The 20,473-nt window shown below is 54.1% G+C and overlaps 5 protein-coding genes across 5 annotated transcripts; 3 read left to right on the forward strand and 2 right to left on the reverse strand.

Moving 5' to 3' along the window:
* The first annotated feature begins 727 nt into the window (after window positions 1–727).
* HD553DRAFT_295199 (actin family) lies at window positions 728–2,905 on the forward strand. Its single transcript, XM_046178486.1, has 7 exons — window positions 728–929; window positions 1,059–1,069; window positions 1,167–1,248; window positions 1,357–2,022; window positions 2,106–2,272; window positions 2,359–2,459; window positions 2,536–2,905. Coding segments are annotated over exons 1-7 (1,128 nt in total). The 5' UTR covers window positions 728–927; the 3' UTR covers window positions 2,635–2,905.
* Window positions 2,906–3,978: 1,073 nt separating this feature from the next.
* Window positions 3,979–5,542, forward strand: HD553DRAFT_221014 (uncharacterized protein). The gene is made up of 5 exons (XM_046177242.1): window positions 3,979–4,075; window positions 4,138–4,362; window positions 4,440–4,853; window positions 4,916–5,357; window positions 5,428–5,542. The coding sequence occupies exons 2-5, from the start codon at window positions 4,279–4,281 to the stop codon at window positions 5,481–5,483; spliced, it is 996 nt and encodes a 331-aa protein (XP_046037591.1). The 5' UTR covers window positions 3,979–4,075; window positions 4,138–4,278; the 3' UTR covers window positions 5,484–5,542.
* Window positions 5,543–6,192: 650 nt separating this feature from the next.
* Window positions 6,193–13,763, reverse strand: HD553DRAFT_309908 (nucleoporin Nup186/Nup192/Nup205). Its single transcript, XM_046179764.1, has 15 exons — window positions 13,334–13,763; window positions 12,544–13,201; window positions 12,336–12,405; window positions 12,184–12,243; window positions 8,319–12,102; window positions 8,096–8,254; window positions 7,928–8,037; window positions 7,714–7,866; window positions 7,516–7,651; window positions 7,278–7,448; window positions 7,072–7,214; window positions 6,891–7,011; window positions 6,793–6,818; window positions 6,542–6,727; window positions 6,193–6,479 (listed from the first exon to the last, which is right to left on the reverse strand). The coding sequence occupies exons 1-15, from the start codon at window positions 13,542–13,544 to the stop codon at window positions 6,381–6,383; spliced, it is 6,087 nt and encodes a 2,028-aa protein (XP_046037592.1). The 5' UTR covers window positions 13,545–13,763; the 3' UTR covers window positions 6,193–6,380.
* Window positions 13,764–14,019: 256 nt separating this feature from the next.
* Window positions 14,020–17,889, forward strand: HD553DRAFT_283565 (ketopantoate hydroxymethyltransferase-domain-containing protein). The gene is made up of 8 exons (XM_046178182.1): window positions 14,020–14,540; window positions 14,656–15,591; window positions 15,689–15,768; window positions 15,872–15,914; window positions 16,007–16,164; window positions 16,254–16,554; window positions 16,625–16,851; window positions 16,910–17,889. The coding sequence occupies exons 1-8, from the start codon at window positions 14,212–14,214 to the stop codon at window positions 17,803–17,805; spliced, it is 2,970 nt and encodes a 989-aa protein (XP_046037593.1). The 5' UTR covers window positions 14,020–14,211; the 3' UTR covers window positions 17,806–17,889.
* Window positions 17,890–17,926: 37 nt separating this feature from the next.
* On the reverse strand, window positions 17,927–19,703 carry HD553DRAFT_270663 (glycosyl transferase family 4-domain-containing protein; the record flags this gene model as incomplete). The annotated part of the gene is made up of 4 exons (XM_046177674.1): window positions 17,927–18,236; window positions 18,305–18,493; window positions 18,560–18,878; window positions 18,947–19,703. 4 exons carry the CDS (start codon window positions 19,701–19,703, stop codon window positions 17,927–17,929), a joined length of 1,575 nt encoding a protein of 524 aa, XP_046037594.1.
* Window positions 19,704–20,473: the final 770 nt, after the last annotated feature.

A 20,473-nucleotide genomic window follows, 5' to 3' on the forward strand; every position in this document is an offset into this window, starting at 1 on the left:
TCTCGACGTCGATGGGCCCATCGATCCCCAACCTCGACCTCGACCACCATATCCATATCGCAACATCGATTCTCCTCATATCCTACAACGACTCTCGTCTTGACTCCTGATAACCAGGACATAGCTTCGTATCTCGTGAGTACCTGCACCTTGCCTCTGCTCGAACCGTCTGCGTTCGGAACTAGCACGTCCCGACCCTAAGAAGCTAGCTAGGCTGACGCATCATACTTCGTCCTCATCTTCGTCCTCGCACAACAGATCCTTCATCTCATCTCTTAGAGACCCCCTTCAGACCCTCAAACTTATAGATAAACGTGAGTACATTGCCCCTAGCCGTCGGTCGTATGAGACGAGGGATGGGGACAAAAGGCAGGCGGCTCGAGCAAGGGAGGATGGATGGGGGACGCGTAGGCTGCGGGCACATCGGACGCTAGACAACGACGAGGACGACCACACGGTTCCATAGGATGATCGAATAGATCGAACGTGGTCAGGTGGAGATCACAGTCAACTTGATCTTCGTCTCGCCGCAGCATCAAACAGGAAGATGAATAGGGAGAGGGCTATGCTGCACCGCCTTTGCTGGACGCCGATCCTCCGTCCTCCATTCTCCATCCTTCGTTTCCCATCTCCTCTTCCTACTTCCTACTTTCTGCTGTTCTTCCTCTTCTTCTATCCTTCGGCTTGCTTGTTGCTGGAGATGGGATATAAGCTGACCAATACCCCCCATACCATCACTTTGCATACCTTGCACCATTCTCCCTCTCTTCCCTTGATTATACGATCCCAATTGAATCACGTCTATCGTGCCTCATCGTCAATTTCCTCAATCTCCTGTTAATCATCGGGTCGATATCCTTCCTTCGTCGTCGTCTTCGTCGAATATCACATCACATCATATCGACACTCGAGTAGAAATCAGCCAAAATGTGAGTCTTACCCTCTTCGTCTGGACTTAGTCTGTGCTTGTCGATCGAGGTTTTGGAAGGGCATCCGCTGATCCTGTCCTGCTCGCCTCACGTGTCATGTTTCGTCTACCTCGTCCGGCCATGAAACAGGGATGAAGAAGGTGAGCCCCCCCCATTCTCCTTCCTCAATAAATACGAAAAGACACAGTCCAGCTCACCTTCACCTCACCTTCCCCTCTTTGTGTTGTAATGCCGCAGTCGCCGCCCTCGTTATCGACAACGGTTCTGGTATGTGCAAGGCCGGTTTCGCCGGTGACGATGCTCCTCGAGCCGTCTTCCCGTGAGTTTATACGGGGCGTGTAGGTGTGTGCGAGGGTCAATGTGATGGGATGGCTCACCTCGCTTTGCTCGCCCCTGCTCTCCGCTGCGCTCGTTGCAACTCGCGCAGTTCCATCGTCGGACGACCCCGACACCAAGGTGTCATGGTCGGTATGGGTCAAAAGGACTCTTACGTCGGTGACGAGGCCCAGTCGAAGCGAGGAATCTTGACCTTGAAGTACCCGATCGAGCACGGTATCGTCACCAACTGGGACGACATGGAGAAGATCTGGCACCACACTTTCTACAACGAGCTCCGTGTCGCTCCCGAGGAGCACCCCGTCCTCTTGACCGAGGCTCCCTTGAACCCCAAGCAGAACCGTGAAAAGATGACCCAGATCATGTTCGAGACCTTCAACGCCCCCGCATTCTACGTCTCGATCCAGGCCGTCTTGTCGTTGTACGCTTCCGGAAGGACCACCGGTATCGTCCTCGACTCGGGTGATGGTGTCACCCACACCGTCCCCATTTACGAGGGTTTCTCGTTGCCCCACGCCATCTTGCGATTGGACCTCGCCGGACGAGACTTGACCGAGTACCTCATCAAGTGTCTGATGGAGCGAGGATACCCCTTTACCACCACGGCCGAAAAGGAGATTGTCAGGGACATCAAGGAGAAGCTCTGTTACGTCGCCCTCGACTTTGAGCAGGAGATGCAGACCGCCGCTCAGTCCAGTCAGCTCGAAAAGTCGTACGAGTTGCCCGACGGTCAGGTCATCACCATCGGATCCGAGAGGTGAGCTTTTGCGTGTATACGTCGGGTCAAGTGAGCTCTCTGTGCTAATGTGATATGTTTTTTTTTGCCGACCTTGCGCGCAGGTTCCGAGCTCCCGAGGCCTTGTTCCAGCCCAGCTTCCTCGGTCTCGAGGCTAGCGGAATCCACGAGACGACCTACAACTCGATCATGAAGTGTGACTTGGACATCAGGAAGGACTTGTACGGAAACATCGTCATGTCCGGAGGTACCACCATGTACAACGGTATCGGTGAGTGCAGTGCAGTGCATCACGTTTGTCGAAGGGGACGGTTTGGCTGACGATGGATACGTGATGTGATATATGTGACCCTGCAGCCGACCGTATGCAAAAGGAGATCACCACCTTGGCTCCTTCTTCGATGAAGGTCAAGATTGTCGCTCCTCCCGAGCGAAAGTACTCGGTCTGGATCGGAGGAGTGAGTGCTAGAATCGAGCGTCGTAGGATCCCCGGGAACGACATGCTAACCCATCCTATTTGTTGCGTGTCCACAGTCCATCTTGGCCTCGCTGTCGACCTTCCAGCAGATGTGGATCGCCAAGAGCGAGTACGACGAAGCCGGTCCTACCATCGTTCACAGGAAGTGTTTCTAGGCGACATGATCATCAAGTGTCGTTCTTGGGTCTCCTTCTTTCTGCGTACGATTGTTCTCCTTCGGCTTTTTATATATATAAACCCTCACCAGTTGTGCCTCGTTTCTTAAACCTTTCTTTTTATGTGTGTCTCTGATCTCGGGGTGTCTTGTAAAGTGCCTCGGTGGATGATGATGAAATTATTCAAAATGAGTCTAGCGGGCATGGACAGGAGACGATCTGTGGCCTGTGGATGACGTTTCATGATCTCTTGCGGTCTCGGATCTTACTGCAGCAATGACAAGAACAGATTGCTGCGCCTTTGCATTCGATTCAGATTCCCCTGTATCCTGTTCGCGTTCGTCGTTAGAGCGAGTTCTATATTACAGGCTCCGACTTGAGAACCATGTGAATGAGGTTCGCAACGATGCAAATCATGTCTCAATTCGATGCGAAAGCAGGCCAGCCCGAGTGCGCGAGTGAAGTGATAGATGTAAGTGAGCGCGCTCGCGCAGAGGACCCAATCCCTATGCAAAGGGTGAGGACCCAGATGACCCCATTATCTCAACAACGAGCACGGATACCCCCATTTTAGACTCCAAAAATGTGGTTAGGTGGTCAAAATGAACATTTTGTTGCATTTCCGGTTTTCTGCAAATGTGTGACTGGTGAGTTATAGCCACTTAGAATCTTTGAATCTATTTCTAGACAGCTAGACAGATTTGCAGAAAACCGGAAATGCAACAAAATGTTCATTTGATCTTCTTTACCAACCCTAAAACAAGAAAAGTGGGGGTATCCATGCTCGTTGTTGAGATAATGGTCATGTTGTGCATATCTTGAGCCAAATTCAACCTCCCCACGAACGACGCCTGACTTTGAGCGCGGCCATCGCCGAAAGAGCAGCAACGGCCATCATGGGCATGGGTCACACACATTTCTGATAGCTGACAGTTTCCATCAACTCAAGATTTTCTCTATTCTCTATATGCTCTTCAGCTTCGATCAATTCGTTTGCTTGAATTGCTCGGCACTCAAAGTGGAATAGCACTCAGCATAGGCGGATCTTCCTTTAGTCGAGGGACTAAGATATTGCTTGATGGCGGCGTATTCTCTGGCCTAGTCGTTGAACGGACGGTCGAATCTCTCACTTGAATACCGGTCAGTACCGTAAAGGTCCCTGCCGGAGTTGTATATCAGCCGGGAACTCATCTTGTATATCGTGGTTTACTGCTATAGCTCGGCACGATCACATCTCCGGCTGGCGAAACGTCCTGTCCCATCACTGTCGACTTACAAATCTTGATCACCCAAACCCATCACCTTGTTCTGCCATCAGTCCGATTGCTCGGACATCAAATTCGAATCGCATTCAACGTAATTTTCGCTGGAACGCTGGAAGTCCCGACTTCCGGCCTGGCAGGCAAACGTTTGACGGGATTGCTCGTTTCGAATACCAAAGGTGCGTAGGTCCAAAGGACCCTTTCGGGTTACGGATTGTCGACGTTGATTTTCGGCTGCCAGCTCATCTCGCATATCGTTACCGACTGCCATAGCTCGACGAAATTCCCTCAACCTCCCCCCGGCGAACTTCACACAATCACTTTCGCTGTCAGCTGACGCATCCGGCAACGAACCGACTGCGAGTGATCGCACATCGCTAGGATGGCGGACACGAACGATGGGGATATCAAGGCCGAGATCGGCGTAGTGTGTTACTTGGCGAGAAAGGCCACCAAGGCTCAGAAGGTGAGTGATTCGCACAGAGCGTAGTCATATGTGTTCTTTGCCCTATAATTGTTAACATCGATTGGGGCATATCGTAGGAGCTGGAGAGCGAGGAGGAGTTCAAGTTCACGAAACTGGAGTACGCCGCCATCTACGCGGACGGTAGCGAGACCCCTCAAGTCTGGGCGGGACCGGTTCCAGCTCTGTACCTCTGGGAAAGCCGACTGACGAGTGGGATTCTACGAGGGGATCAATCATTGAATCACTGGGAACGTGAAGGCGAAGGAAACGTGGTCTTGAGTGATGACCGCATCACGCGATTATCGATTTTGGGGCATCAGATTCATCTGCTTAGGAAGGCTAAGCCTGTGGCTGTATCGGTTCCCATCGCTTCCGGTAGTGGAAGCCGGGCCCATATCCAACCCATCATCAAACCGGAGCCTGTAGATGCGGCGGTCCCGATCGCACCGAGCAGCGAGCCTGCTTCCACGTCGAGGAGGTCTTCAATCGAGGTGAGTTTAGCGTCAATTCATTCGATATCATTTGCGTAGCTGAAGACGATGTCCCCCTTCAGCCGAGGACCATGCACAAGCCTTTCCAGATCTCGGGTTACTGGAAGGTTCACAGAAAGATTCTGGCGCCCGGGGAAGAACGGCAACCCGTGACTGCAAAGACGCTGCAGGAGCCGCTAGTGTTCAATGATTGCATTAGGCTCCTCCAGAAACGTATCGAAGCGTCTGAGCTGTTGGATGAGCAAGCTCCCTTTCTGTGCCTGCCGTCCAAGTTTGGCGACGGATTTTGGGACCAACTCGCCGCTTACGGGGATATTGAGCAGCTTGAGCAGTTCACCGAAAAGCGGGTCACCCGAAAGAAAGTCATCCAAAAGCGGGTCGCCCGAACGACCGCAGCCCACAGTGTGTATAGCGCAGATTTTAGCGAAGAGATTATCTCTTGGAGCGACATCATGAAGGAATGCGGATTCCCCGATAACAACCAATTTAAGGAGAATATGTTCAGCAAGTACAAACGGGTGGGTCACCTGGATCATCACTGGTCGCGGCTCACGCTCTAACAACTATGCCATAGTGGATGATTCCCCTTTACAGCTGGGAAAAGCACGAGTGGTACTTGCTGACCTATAGCGGAGGTGCCATCGCTGCATGGGATCCGCATGGTCGCTTCCCGTCTCCGTCTAAGAAAAGTCTGCCTCGGTTGTCTCATTTCGGACTGGAGCTAGTGGGTTGGGCGGGGTCAATACGCAGAAATCGTGCTGATTGACGGCGTTATTATTCTCACTCAGTGGGCCTTACACGCAAAGACAGGTCACGCGGTTGGCGAGCCGGAGACTGCGCCTATTGACTTTCTGTTAGGAGGAAAGCCTTTGTCAGTGTCAAAATCCGGCAAGGCGAATCGATGCCTTCCCGAGGAAGACGGATTCCTCGTGTTCCTCGCTATGGTCGGACGAGTCGCGCATCCAACGAGACGGATAATCGATCTCAGTTGGGTCCAAGCTCGTATGGAGGAAGTTTGCCAACGGATCACTGAGGATCTAGAACGGGGTGTCTTGTCCGATTGGAGCGACTTTTTCCCCGAGGTCCACTCAGCAGACGACATGGAGGACGATGAGAGAAGCGATGCTGCTACGAACATTAGCGATCACAGTTACTGGGACACGGACAGCGATAGATGGTAACGACAAAAACACATGACAATAACGAAACCTAGCGAGGTTTATTGTAGACTCCGTTCTTATGCTTCTCGATTGTACGACGTCACATACGCGCTTGATGCGCTCGAATATCCTACTGCATATAACACTTTCGTGCAAGAACGATGCTGAAAATGCAAAATCCCTCTATGATCATATTGATGAACTCTCAAATAGACCTTTTCCTTTTCTGGACAGATGTGCATCTATCTCTCTTTGCTGCGGAAGTTTATCTTTATACACCAGTATGCGATGCGCATGTTACATGGAACCAGAATCGTCAATTCGTACAGTGTCGTTATGTGCAGCCTATCATCGTCGCATTGGCCGCTTAGTCGGTATTGCCAGCGGGCCTTAGATTGAGAACCGCTTCTGCCATGATCCTGAGGTATGCCTCCCGAGATTCTTGTTCAGGAATGATATCTTCGGCCTACACACGTAGAGCGCGTCAATGGAGACTCGAAGTCGGGTGATTTAGTTTCAAATGCTCACCATTTTGATCGACAATAGATCCGGCAGCTTGGTTGATAGCCCGTTCAAGGTCTCGGTTACGTCCGTGTGCCACCCCAACACGATATCCTGCTCGACAGCCTTTTGTGCGCTTGGCGCTTGGTATCTGCGACTGGGAGAGGTCTGCTCGGATACCAGTTTGTTGTAGAAACGAATATGTCGGTGTAGCTGAAGTCGCAAGAGAACGAGGAATTAGACGTGCATAGCGTGAGCTGATCCATGTTATAATTTACCAAGATAAGAATGGCTTCGATGGATTCTATCAGAGTCGTGACAGCCAGATCAGCGACATCCGAAATATTATCGACCACTCAACTCTGAAGGCACTCACGTAATGCCACACGCGCCTCTGTGGCAGCACCAGTCCTTCGAGTTACAAGTTGAGCCTGCGCCAAACGTCTCTTGCGGGCATGCGAGGTGTCGCTAGAATCGGTTTCATCCATCAAGGCGAGCTACGGCAGCCATCCCAGTTTAGTCTCTTCGTCTATGGGAACATCCTGGTTGCAACTGACCTCGTCCAGCTCGGCGTCCGACAGCGCGGCAGCGTCCTCCAGAATCAGTCGTGTCAAGTTGATAAACAAAGATGTCATACTGGTGTATCGACCGATGTTGTCATTAAGTGTAGCGACCAAGTCATGCAGGTTGACGAAGGAGACTGGCGAAATGTGCCTGTTGTCAAAATCGTCCTTCCGTTGTGCGTGACCTGGCCCTGACTCACCACCCCCTCTTGTAGCCTGCCGGTCATAGCCAAGCTGACCCCCGGCGATGATGACCGGCTTGAGCTCGTCTCCCGACCCGGTACAGTCGACATAGTAGCCGAGTAACGAACGCTGCATACCAAACACGACGGCTCGAACTCGAGCTTCGAAGCGTGTGCAGTCCTCAAAGACTGGCAGACGGCGCGAGACGGTGTCAGCGCGAAAGACGAAGCAGGACCAGGTAGTAAAGCCACCCACGTTGTATTGACTCTGATAGAGACTGCTCTTCAGCATTTGTAGGCTTGATCTGCGAAATCATATCGTCTCTTGCCAGGAACCGGACAGCCGTCGAACGCAGCACCGCCGTGTATCCCTCCAACACCGATTGCGAGTTCTACACAGATATGCTTTCTTGGTGAGCAGGAAAAAGCGATGTAACGCCTCCTGGAGACCCACCTTGACTAGCTTGCGCTCGTCGTCTGCCAGAACAAACAGGAAACGAACGATGGTCTCGAGTGCTTCCAAGCCCAGGAGGGACGAAGTGAGCTCATCTTCCCGGAAGAAAGGGAGCAGCACTTCAGATTGATCCCTCGCGAAACGAGAGGCGGCCTGGTCAAAAGGAAAATCGTCCATCAGCTAGTTCAGGACGGGAACTGGTCGGGAGACCCACCTTGTAACCGCGGTCTCCCGCCTTGCCAGCTATCGCAACAAGCAGCTTCATGACCGGGATGAAAGCGCGGTGGTATCGCTCCGAAGATACTATAAGCGCTTCCAGATTGACTGCTTGCGGACACGGTATCAATATCTTGCAATCCTGTGCAGTCGCGTAAGAGCTCACCATTTGCATTTTCTGTTGGTCGTGCTCCCAAGAAGCGACATGCTGCAAACGAATCAAAGACGCCCGACTCGATTAATGCCTCAGCTCCAAAGGTGGACCTGGCAATCCTGCTCAAGACGCCCAGCTGGGTCTCGAGCACGAAGAGCGGATTGGCGTCGACTGTTCCGTCGTATAAACACGGATTTCAGCGCTCGCAGTGCTGCCTGTTCACGCAATCACTCACCTGCTTCGGCGGAGAACACTCCCTGGATGGACGCATCCGCCACACGAATTGCAGCCAGGAAGTTGTGCAGCAATCCCCTTTTGCCGAGACTCGTAACGATGATGTCCATCTTGTCTTCAAAGACGGTCAGCAGCTCGTCCAACAGGGTATAGCTGACGAGTTGCCAATCGGCGCTTCCGTTCAAGGCATCCCGTCCGATGATACCTAGCAGACGCTCAAGGTCGAAGTAGACGGGTTGCAGAACGGCGGCGATCCAAACTTCAACGTCCGACTTGGCAGCTCCCGACTCCTCGGCATAACGGCGAACGAGTTCGAGGTAGTTGGTCAAGGTTGCGTACAGCAGACCCCGCGCCAACTCCGAGATCTCGCTGTCCGCGATGGCCTGGCAAACAAAGCCTAGAAGTGTCTGCAAGCGATCGACAGGGGGTCCTCCACGCTGCTTGCCATTCCCGCTATCGGCGGGTCGTGCGAGCAATCCAGAGATGGACAACAAGACCGAAGCAAGGGTTTCGGCCTTTTCGGGGATCTGCATCGTTGGGCTCAATAGTGCTGTGAATGTGGCAGTTGACAACTCGAACATCGTGGCCGGTCCGACCACCAACGCTTCATCCGTCATCTCTTTAGTCAACACGGCTGTCACTGCCGTGGCCCACGCCTGTAAAGCCAATCTAACAGCATTCGCGACTCGAGCAACCCCATTTTGACGCTGCAAGTAGGCGAGAACATCGTGCTTGTTCTGTTCGAGAGTAGCGGTGCGTTCTGACGAGGGTGCTTTGCGTTCGAGTCTCTCGATCTCGCTTCGTATGGCTGATTCGACTCGAGGGATGGCGAACACCGAGGCACCCTCGGCGTCCACGCCTCGGAAGGCATTGAAATTGATGCGTTCGAACCCGGCGGCATTGGCCTCGGCCGTATTGGCTTCCCATCGGAAATCCAGTCCAGCCAGGACGGTCATAGCGAGCACCCCCCGGAGCGGCTGGAAAGCGGCAGAGGTGCCGTGCAACAGACTCTGGATGATGTTTACGGCCTCGCTGGCAGTGGGTTCGAGCATGTGAAGCTCGAGCGAGGCGAGGTCCAATACCTGAGCCTGGTAGGCTAGGAGGTATACCATGTCCGCGGCGGTGCACTCGAGCGAACTACCGTTGCCATAGGTCACTAGAGCCTGCTCGGCGTCGCTCGAGATTTCCGGTACGACAGGCAGGTACACGAGCGACCGATGCACGAGGTCCTCCTGAGATCGGAGGTAGCGCGCGGTGACCTGAGCCGTCGTATCGCTTTCGGCCAATTGTCGCAAGAGCTTGATGCACTTGTATCCCAACTCGGCCGAATCGGCGACGATCGAGATTGGGACATCTTCTTGCGCTCCAGCGTCGAGAGCCGGTAGAGCTTTCGATAATCGATCGACGATGACGTGGAAGCATGTTCGAGGGATCATCTGTTCGACCTCGGTGACTTTGCCGTCGGCGATGATGGTTCCTGCCTGAACTCCATCCCGGAGCAAAGTCTTGACTAGTCCGCGGGCGTTGGCACCGGCATTCAAGAACCCGAGCAAAAAGTGTGCAAAGGTAATCTCGGATCGTTCGGGGAGCGTGTTTTCGAGGAGCAAGTCGACGATCTGGTTCTGTTGAGTCCGTTTAGGCACTCGCGCCTCGATGTCCTTGTCATACGCCGCGACCAGGCGCGATGGCAAGATGTCGATCTCAACTGTGGCCTCGTTCTGGCCCCGCTCCAGACGATCGACGAAGCCGGCCAGTACGACGTTCGAATTGGGCGCGTCCCGAAAGACGTAGGCCAGGATGTTGCCCTGGATGGTCTTGCCGCCAGACAGGAAAGGCACTCGCATGTGAGGAGATCGTCCGAGGTCTCGCAAAAATGAGATGGTCTCTGCAGCCAGACCGTCCGAGACGTCGACCGAGACGTATGAAGCGATCTGGGTGATGGTCTGCGGTTGATGCGCGAGATGCCAATCGACCGGATAGAGATTGCCCGAAGCCCATTGTAGATCTTGAGCCGAGTACCGACGCCTCAAGCTGGGCACGATGACTTCCAAGAACATTGCTTGACGAGCCATGACGGTACGCAAGACCTGGATCGCCCTGAACGAGATCTTGGCGAATAACGACGAGGGAACCGATTCAGGCAACCCTTCGGCCACGCGGATACGAGCGGCGGTGAAGACAGCCTCACGCAGGGTCTCGTTACCTATCACCCGTCGTAGCGCGAGGAATCCCGGGTGCTGTTGCAAGTTGACGAGCCTGTCAGACTCGGTCTGATTGATAGGCGTAGCGACCCGCACCGGCTCCAGTAGGGCATCGAGGTCGAGACCAGCCATCGTCTTGGCAACGAACTGCAAGATGGCTTCTAGCAAGGGGTATCCGGCGGCCGAGTTACCTTCTTGAATCATCGAGATGCAAGCGGCAAACACGTCATCCAGGATGTATTCGGTCATCTTGCTTCGGATCCGCCTGACGGTGGTGGTCTGGTTGACATCGGTCAGATTCAAGTAACCATCCTCGGGATCGGATACGGCGATCAAGACGCTGAAGAGGCGGACCAAGGCGATCCTGTTGGCCGAGACCCCGGCGACCATGTCGTGATCTTCCAGACTGGTCAACCAGGCCGCATTGGCCTCGTCGGTGCTCATAGCGAATCCGGTCGCCGGTCGAGTCGCTTCGGCCCGCTTGTTTCGGGGCAACACGTTGAGCGTGTCGAGCGCTGACAACGACGTCTCGGCGAGACCAGGTGACACGCCGGTGACCTCGAGCGAACCGAACGCCGACAGGGCGGCCAGGGCAGCGGCAGCGAGTTCGACGGGAACGTTCCGGCTGACGATGTCCCACAAACGTTTCACGGTCTTCCAATTGGCGTTCATCTCGCCAGCTACGCGAGGATGCCACTTGACGATGAGCGCGAGCATCTCGCAATAATAGGCCAAGCATCGAGCGTCATCGGGTGCAAGTTCCGGGTCGGCCAATAGGTTCACCTCCATCCCTTTCGAGACGGCCGCCGCGGTACTGGCCAGCCTGGCCACCGGGACCTTGTTCTTGGCGACGTATTCAAAGTGTTCATGGATCCCGTCCAGGTTCAGGTCGGAAGATTCTTTGACCAGGTGACTGTACAACCAGTAAGAACCGGCCGATCCGCTGCTGATGGCGATAAGAAGTCTGCACAGGAGAGCCCTGTTACCAGCGCCCTCGGCATCGCCGACCAAGTTGATAAACTTGGAATCCACCCAGAGCTTGTCGTCGTGATCGAGCGGAAGCTCCCTGTAGACGGTGATGACCAACTCGACGAGCTCGTTGAAATCCTGCCTCATCTCCATGTCAGCTTCTCCCTTTGCTCCATCTTCATCCCCGTTCCGCGTCATGTCCAACGCCTTGACCTTGTCTTCCTCCCGATTCTTGAGCTTCTTGATCAACTGGAACGACCCGATCATGTCCTTGACGAGACTATCGATCTGTCTGAGCGCGTCCCTCTGATACTCTCCCTCGACCTCGGGCCAGGTATCCGTCATCCCCAGAGGTACCCCTCGATCTCTCTCGTCCTTCTTGACCTTGCTCCATCCGCTCTGGGGTATATCGAGGGAAGGGACGAGCAAGACCCGGATATACTTGAACGCGTCGTTCTCGATGGCCTCTTGGATCCGAACCTCTGGGCCACGGTCCAGAAACTTGGGAAGCTTGACCTTGTTCCTATCGTGTCGGTACGCCTTGTCCACGAACAGACCCCAACCGAGCATGAGGACGTGTGAGATCCACTCTTGCTTCCATTCTTGGTGGATGATCTGTAGGTCGTGGCGTCAATCAGCAAATGAGATCTTTCACTATCATTTCGCCGACACGAGCGGCACGGTACGAATACCCACAATCTGCGTCGTCACGATATCCAAAATAGCTGGATCTTCGATGTAATTCTGGACCGTCTTCTGATAGACCCAATGCACCTCGAGAAATCAGTCTCGGATGCCTTTTCCTCTATTTACTATTCTTTTATCACGACTAAAACCCGCAAACTCACGGGATAATGCCCGAAAGCTTCATACGGACTCTTATCATCCGGGTTATGCTGAATCGCAGCGAAGAATGCGCTGTTTTCCAAAAAAAAAAAAACGCCATGTGCCACATATCATCACAAGATCAGCCTACTGGCCCCTAATCCAAAATCACCAGCCTCGACCTCTGAAGAAATCCAAAGAGAAAGAAAAGGATCCCTTGTTTTTACGTACCTTATCATCATAACCGTCGTCCCATCCAAGACCTCCCTGACTTTCAACCACTTGACGAGCGCCAACAGGTGATTCCCGACCAACCCCCCGCTCGCCCCGACCTCATAGAGACATTTAGCCAGCCCGCGCATGTGGGACCGACAACCTTGAATTCGGAGGGCTTGGACGTCGGGTTGGAGTTTTGTCGTCTCAGGTAATCGTTTCCCCGTGTTGGGGAGCGTCTCGTCGATCCATTGGGAGAGGAGTGAAAGTTGTTTGAAGATCCCATCGGGGAAAGCTTCTACGGAGATCTTTCCCCCTCCTCCTGTACCTCCTCCGTTTATCGTGGACGAAGTTTCGATCTCGAACCTCTTGAGCGTGTAGACCTCTTCGAAAGCGGATTCGAGTATCGTCTTGGTAGCCGACATTTCCAACCCTTGCCCAGAAGAAGAAAAGATTGAGGAGGTAGGCGCGCCTAGTATCCATTTCAAGCAATCTAATCGGAGAGAGATTAGGTCGTGGAAGAGCTTGATGGAAGTTTCTATGGGGGACCTTCCGTGGTTGAACGATGGTTGGGATGAGGCGGAGGTTAAGAGGGAGAGGGAGAGGGGTTCGGAGATGTGCAGGTAGGTGGAGAGGAAGATTGTCGAGGAGATTAGGGTGGGGCTGAGAGTCTTGTCTATAGAGGTTTCGAGGTGGGACAAGACCGAAGCGTCAATATAATAATAGGACGTAATACGAATCGATCGCCCAGCTCAAACACCTAAAACAGCTTGAGCTAGACGATAGACTAAAGAACTGTGAGACTAACCTTGCTCGATCTTCTGCCTAGCAGCCGGATCCGGACCTGGGAAACCTAACGGATACCTCAACCACCCCATCGATATAGCGTCGTCCAGCTCTACAGCGAGCGCGTCGGCCAGCTCGTCCGTCTCTACATGATCGAGGGAGAGCAAGAGTTGATACAGTTCCCCGGGAGCTTGGAGGAGGTGGTCTTCGTACGTCCTTTCTTCCGACGACATCTCGTTTGAGGTGCTAGTGAAGAAAAGTAAGGAAGGAGAAGGGTGGTGGTATATGGCCGTGAGCGTCTTTAGGATCGTCCCATTCGGCTGCGATTTCTTCGTGTTTGCTTCAGGCGAGTGGAATTGCGGGATTCCCTGATTATATCGGGAAGATTGTGGTGTTCTTCCCCCTTCTTTTTTTGCTAGTGTGACAGTCTTTGGGAAGCAGAGATCGACCCGACGCTGCTACTTATGAAAGAGTAGGAGTACTACTGTACGAGTACTGTCGAATAACAACATTCGTAACTGATACCTGCCGAGGGCGAGGATTAACGGACATCGGGACATGATCTCATCTCCCCGTGTGATTGTGCGAGAAAAACATGATAATGTCCGCGTCTCTCCTCTCTCCCCGGGCAAGCTTTACCCTAACCTTTAGCCGAAGATGACGATTCTCAATCATCATCAAAGGGATCGTAAGATGGCGTAAGAGGTAGATTAACTCAACGATAAATGGAAGAGCAGGTCACCCAAAGAGACCGGCTAAGATAGACTATATATATACAGACATAGATCCTATAATAATAACGAGGAAAAAACGAGCGCACCAAACGGCTCCCGAACCGACCAGGTAATCATATCAAAACGCCGTCAGATCCGCAATCGAGTGTCGATCAAGTAAGACGACATGCTCCGAATCGCCCGTCCTCGGGTCGGATTTTCATCTCAAGTACGACCACAATCACAATCACAACCACGATCCTCTATTCTGCTGTCGATTTCGGGGAAGTCGGTAGCGTCTACAAGGCGAACAAACTCGACATCGTCAACACCCCCCGCTGGAGGTAGAAACCGAGATCCTAAACTTATCAGGAATGCCGTACTCGCACTGACCGCTCTTGGGGGTGCGGCGGTCAGTCATTTTTACCCGGAGTTGTTGGGGTTGTCTTCAGCCTCGCCTGAAGAGGCAGGGAAGGATGGGGAGGGTGGGAAAGGGGAGTCTACGAGCAAGACTTTGTGAGTTTTATGAGTGGTATGAATGCGATTTTGGGGAAGACGCTGTGCTGTATTGACACATCACATATGTTCAAACTCGTACTCATACTCGATTGTTCGTACGCTCGTCAACCAGTACCACCCGGATTAAAACACGCCGAGGGATCGTCGAACATGAACACGAACGTCTTTCCCCTCAAGCCGCGGAGAAGATCCTCACGCAACACGCTCAGAGCCGCACTTTCCCTTCCAACTCTTCTGGTCCGACGACGAAACTGAAACCTAAACCTACCTCGGTCGTGAGGTTCGATACGAACTACGTCGAGTGTAATGATCCGATCGAGGATCGGTCGGCGAGCGATTACTTGGAACGGAGCAAGTTGTATGCAGGAGGAGGAGTTCCTGAAGGCACGGACCCGGATACGAAGGGGACGCAGATGGATTTGAAGGGGATCAAGATGTTTAGCATCATCGATGGGCATTCGGGATGGGCGTGCGCTCAATTGGTCTCGCAGACGTTGCATCCGATGATCCTCCTCTCCCTGAGAAGCCTTTACGCTGGACATCCTCCGCCGACTACTTTTACGCACAGGTTGGAGGGGAGGAATATGAGTGCTTCGGCGCATTTGATGGAGTACATTTCTTCCCTGGGGTCCAAGTTGTCGGCGGTGGTCCCGTTCCTTGGTAAAGGTAACTCGACATCGAATGCCGGAGGAGCTGAAGTTAATCCGACGACGATGAGGGACTCGATCATCTCGGCTTTCCTCACCCTAGACGACCAGATCATCACCTCGGCCACCCGCCTTATCCCCCACATCCCCACCCAACCGGGCAAACCGAACTTACGCCCTATCGTCCAGCCTATGCTAGCACCCGCCGTCTCCGGGGCCTGTGCGATCAACTTGTTGGTGGATGAAGAGAGGGAAGAGGTCTATGTGAGCAATACGGGGGATTGTAGGGCCGTCGCTGGGGTTTGGGTCGAGCCGAACCCCGAGGAGGGCAGAGAGGGAGGGTGGAGGTGTGAGGTTTTGAGCGAGGATATGATGGGGGATAATCCGGCCGAGGTGGAGAGGTCAGTCTTTTCCCGGCGTTGCTGCTTTTGTCGTCGGATAGCCCAAGTTTGGCTGATCAGGGTCGAAGCGCGTATGTTTGGGTTTGGTGTTGTACAGGTTACGGAGAGAACATCCAGGCGAAGATCCGATTAAGCGTGGAAGGGTGCTGGGGAGGTTACAGCCGACGAGGACGTTTGGTCAGTCCATATCCCGGCTATTACCTTGAGGGCAGATCGAGGCCCGAGTGAGAGGGTTGTGTTGCTGATACTCCGAGCTGGACTTTTGCGGGGAGAATTTTAGGTGATGCGCCGTTGTATAAATGGACTTCGGAAGAGTACACAGCGTGAGTCCTTTTCCGGATTTCGAGACCGACTTTCGACAGTTTGGTATGGGTGCTGAATTTTTCCCGTCCAATTTTGCGTCTGCGCTCTCTAGTCTCAAAAAGATTGCCCCAGAACAGACGCCCGTCAAGGACGACGAGCTTGCCCGGACTCCTCCTTATGTCACGGCTAAACCGGACGTGACGTACAGGAAACTGACGAGGGGTAGCAAGGAGGGTGATATTCGGTTCATCGTCATGGCGACGGACGGACGTGAGTCGGACGGTCGTCTGACAATTGGCCGGCTGGGATCTTGCAGCTGATAATGGTATCGATCCTGACATTGACGCCCTCGCGCACAGTCTGGGACGCCATCTCGTCTGAAGAATCAGTCGCCCTCGTCGCCTCGTTCCTGAGCAAACCTCCCGTCAAGTCCTTCCCCCGAGCGCAGATCACCTCGAAACTCTTGCCCCAGACCGCCGAATCGGCAGCTCGGTACCCCAAGAGCGAGAACCAGACTTCGGGAGATTGGGTCTACCAGGACAAGAACGCTGCGACGCACTTGATCAGGAACGCTTTGTCTACGGGGAACAAGACGGCTTATGAGCTGTTGAGTATGAAGGCGCCGATCGCTAGGTGGATGAGGGATGATATTACGTGCTCGTGAGTGTGATTTCTCATCTCGCCAGGGGGATGTGAGAACTGAAAACTTAAGGATAACGCTGCACCGCAGGGTGGTCTTTTTCGGTGAACAACCCGGTATCGAACCGGTTCCCGCCGAGGAAAAGTTAGGAACTGCCTCGCAATTGGCTGCCCTACCCTTTCTGATTGGAGGCTTGATGGCGAGAAGACGGTCGCCAGCCGGGATCGCCGCTTGCGCTCGTGCTCATGCCGTCTCGAGCCGTACCGCAGTGTCACGGAGATGGATGAGCGCTCGACCCGTTGGTGAGGGTCTATCAGGTGAGTGTCAAGCTGGGATGGTCTCAAGGGTCTACTTCTTAGCTCGTCAGCATCGCAGCCGGTCCACGGAAAAAGATGACCTTGGCGGCACTGAACGAGATGCGTCAGAAGAACATGCCTATCACGGTCATGACCGCGTACGACTACCCGACAGCGCTCCTCTCTCATCGGTCCGCCGTTGACATGTGTTTGGTGGGCGACTCGCTATCACAAGTCGCACTGGGCCATTCCACCACGACCGAAATTACGCTGGACGAGATGATCCACCATTGCAAGGCCGTGACGCGGGGAGCCAAGGCGCCGTTTGTGATTGCCGACCTGCCTTTCGGATCGTTTGAAAGGAGCGTCGAACAGGGTGTGGCGTCGGCCATCCGGCTCGTCAAGGAGGGTGGCATCGAAGGGGTCAAGATCGAGGGAGGAGAGGAGAACGTGGCGCTCGTCAAGCGTCTCACCGAGATTGGGATCCCCGTCATGCCCCATCTCGGACTACAGCCGCAGAAGGCCACCTCGCTGTCTGGATACATGGTCCAGGCCAAGACGTCGGATTCGGCCGAAAAGCTATACGAAACGGCGGTGACGATGCAACGGGCGGGCGCGTTTGCCTTGCTGCTCGAGGCCATCCCGCATCAGATCGCCGCGTACATTACCAAAAAGCTGCACATTCCTACTATCGGTATCGGCGCGGGTCCGCATACCTCGGGTCAGGTCTTGGTCGTCACCGACGTCCTCGGACTGTACCCGACGGAACACGACCCCGAGGCCGGTGAGGCTGCGGTGAAGGTGCCCAAGTTCGTTCGAAGGTTCGCCGAGTTGGGCAAGGAATCGAGGCACGCAATCGAGTCGTACGTGCAAGAGGTGCGACAGCGGACGTTTCCGGCCATCGGCCCCGAGACGTATCAGATGAAAAAGGATGAATGGCAGGCTTTTTACGACAAGATGGAGGGCAAGGCATAGGCATGTGACGACAACTAAAATGTATCGACCTTGTTTCCTAATCGATTTACAACACGATTCGACTATGCATGGCAATGAGCACATCTATAAAGAACTATGTACAGGTCGTCAGCGAGCGAACTTATCGTCGATCGCCGTCGTACAAGAGCGACGCGATTCCGTATCGTACAAAGAACGCCATGACGCTGCCTAGGAATTGCAGCCACATGATGGTCATGGTGAGCTTGTCCTCGCGCATCGGTTTGTAGACCAGGATGAGCGTGTATAACGTGAGATTGGTGGCCGAAACGATGCTCTTGCCGTCCTTGTCGTACGTTATCTTGGTAAGACCCAACATCGCGAGCAGTTTGAGCGTAACAACGGTTTTGCGTTTGGGGGGCGAGGCAAAGACGACGGTCGAGGGTTGCAACAGGCCGGTCGCCGGGTCGAGCCTGAAGAGGGGATACGTGTACTGCTTAGCATAGGGGTCTCGATCGGAACGATTATGACGACAACCTACTTTGGCAGACGATGTCGCGGACAAGGCACGAGACCGAACAGCTGGGGTACGCTCAATACGAAGTTGAAGATCTGGGGGATGAAGAACAAGAGCAAGGTCTTGGAAAAGTGACCCTGGATCGCGACGACCGCGAACGCCATCCCGGCAAAATAGCAAAAGGTGTCCCCAACAAAGACTCGAGCGGGGAACCTGCAGAGAGATGGAACGAGGTGAGATGACAGCCAACCAACGATTCGTCAACGAGGGTGTTCTCACCAATTGTGGTAGAGCAACCCGAGGCAAACACCGATGAGCGGACCCATAAAGTAGAGACTCAGCAGATGCCGCTGAATCAGCTCTTCGCTTCCCCTCCTCAAAACCGGTCCACCCTCGAGCAAGACGAGCTCGTTGAGCGCTCCCGGCTCTCCAAACGCTAGTCTCGGCCAGATGGGCAGGTACAGGGCATCGTTGAAGGCGACCGAGAGCGCGATGACAAGGGCCTGTCCCACCTCGAGTCCGTTGACGCCGGCCAAGATGTTGATCCCGTTGGTCGAGAATGTCGATAGCAGTGACATGTAGATGTAGTATAGGGGGCCTGCAAATCACGTCGAAGCACAATCAGCAAGCAAGACGCAAAAACCTTGTCTACCTAGGCCGACTTACCCAGATTGACGGTATTGCCGAACAACCACCTGGCTCCGATCGGCATGACTACGGTAGTCAAACCACCTTCAGCATAGTAGACCATGAGCAAGGGGATACTGGCGATGATCGGGATAGGCAATTTATGTCGCCAACGAATATCGAAAACGTCATCCAGGAACCCGAGCAAGGTAGCGATCAAGAGCGATAGGATGGACGACAAGAACAGGGCGAGCTCTTGATGAGGAAACGTACGTCTCCCCACAGCCTGTTCCATGCGGAGCGATTCGAGGTCCCCGTTCTTGGCCGCGCCTTCGATGCCCCAGCCGTTGAGCGAGTCTTCAAAGTATTTCGAAAAGGGAAACGGGATGAACATGATCATCAGGCCGATATACCCTGCGGCGCCTGGCAGACCCATGCATTCCGGGATGACGGTCCCGTGGACGCCCTTGAGGAGGTCTAGCCCCTTGAGGTCTTTAGCGACGAACGCGTCTCCCATCCATGGGACCGCGTAGAGCATCCCTAAGAAGGCGACGATACTGAAACCGACGTTGGCCTCGAGGGCGGGGAAAGTGGGGGCAGGCAGCGTCCGGGTAAAGTCTTGTACGAGCGAGGGGAGTGGAAGTGTTGGCGATGTGGACGCAGCATAAAGTATCGGATGGAGGACGAGCGAGGCGGCGAGCGGTAACAGGATGGCAGGTAGCCACATGGGTAACGGCCGGGGCTCGAGCTTCTGGCCCACTTCTCTTGAAACACCGACTGTAGTCGAAGACGCCATTGGACCCGAAGTCGCAGGCATGGACGGCACGACCGAAGCGGCAATCTGCCACAGCTCTTCCAATCTCTCGCTCTCCTGCTGAGCGCTCAGTTGGACGACCGATTCCGACCTCTTCCTCGGTACGTTCCACGCCGTCGTCCCCAGATCCGTATCGCCCTCGAACCCACGAGGAGGTTCGATGTACGTCATGCCTTCGTCCTCATCTTCGTCCTTGTCCTGGTCGTCCTTCAGAGCTGGCTTTTTACTCCGGGGGGTTTGAGCAGGCAAGGTCGAGATCGATCCTTCGAGACCGACTTGCGGGGTGAGGGTCCCATTACCGCTTTGCCCTGCCCCAGATCCAACCCCAGAACCAGACCCTGACCCGGACCCGGATCTACCCGGCCGAAAAATGACAACCGCACCAGGCTCGATGGTCTCCTCATCCAGATCATGATCGTCCAAGCTATACGGCTCCACATCCTCCTCCTCTTCATCCAGATCATCGTCTTCTTGTTCATCCCCAGCACGGAATCGTTGAGGCCTGAACAACGGCGTAGATTCTTCGCTCATCCACCTATTACTGGGAGGAGGGGTGACCGTACCGACCTTGTACCTGGCCACCTCGCTGAACGTCGGATAAACACCCATGTCTTCGCTGACATGTCCGTGCCCCTGTCCGTGTCCATGTCCAAGGGTGTGCGTGAAAGAGGGACTGGAAGCCCCGAAATTGAGACTGAGACCGGTTGCTTCCGATGTTCCGGATCCGAGATCTCGTTGGAGAGATCTGGTTC

The sequence above is a fragment of the Filobasidium floriforme genome (genome assembly GCF_021052385.1).
Source record: "Filobasidium floriforme strain CBS 6241 chromosome Unknown HD553scaffold_8, whole genome shotgun sequence".
In the NCBI taxonomy this organism is placed as follows: Eukaryota; Fungi; Basidiomycota; class Tremellomycetes; order Filobasidiales; family Filobasidiaceae; genus Filobasidium; species Filobasidium floriforme.

Excerpts from the sequence above, each read along its gene's own strand:
- HD553DRAFT_283565 (XM_046178182.1), top strand. The coding sequence starts at position 14,212 with ATGCTCCGAATCGCCCGTCCTCGGGTCGGATTTTCATCTCAAGTACGA. Across the intron at positions 15,592-15,688 it reads AATCCGGCCGAGGTGGAGAG|GTTACGGAGAGAACATCCAG; the intron begins GTCAGTCTTTTC and ends GGTGTTGTACAG. Across the intron at positions 16,165-16,253 it reads CGTCATGGCGACGGACGGAC|TCTGGGACGCCATCTCGTCT; the intron begins GTGAGTCGGACG and ends CCTCGCGCACAG.
- HD553DRAFT_221014 (XM_046177242.1), top strand. The coding sequence starts at position 4,279 with ATGGCGGACACGAACGATGGGGATATCAAGGCCGAGATCGGCGTAGTG. Across the intron at positions 4,363-4,439 it reads AGGCCACCAAGGCTCAGAAG|GAGCTGGAGAGCGAGGAGGA; the intron begins GTGAGTGATTCG and ends GGCATATCGTAG. Across the intron at positions 4,854-4,915 it reads CGAGGAGGTCTTCAATCGAG|CCGAGGACCATGCACAAGCC; the intron begins GTGAGTTTAGCG and ends GTCCCCCTTCAG.
- HD553DRAFT_295199 (XM_046178486.1), top strand. Across the intron at positions 1,249-1,356 it reads GCTCCTCGAGCCGTCTTCCC|TTCCATCGTCGGACGACCCC; the intron begins GTGAGTTTATAC and ends CAACTCGCGCAG. Across the intron at positions 2,023-2,105 it reads ATCACCATCGGATCCGAGAG|GTTCCGAGCTCCCGAGGCCT; the intron begins GTGAGCTTTTGC and ends CCTTGCGCGCAG.
- HD553DRAFT_309908 (XM_046179764.1), bottom strand. The coding sequence starts at position 13,544 with ATGTCGTCGGAAGAAAGGACGTACGAAGACCACCTCCTCCAAGCTCCC. Across the intron at positions 13,202-13,333 it reads TAGGCAGAAGATCGAGCAAG|ACAAGACTCTCAGCCCCACC; the intron begins GTTAGTCTCACA and ends AAACCTCTATAG. Across the intron at positions 12,103-12,183 it reads ATATCGTGACGACGCAGATT|ATCATCCACCAAGAATGGAA; the intron begins GTGGGTATTCGT and ends CACGACCTACAG.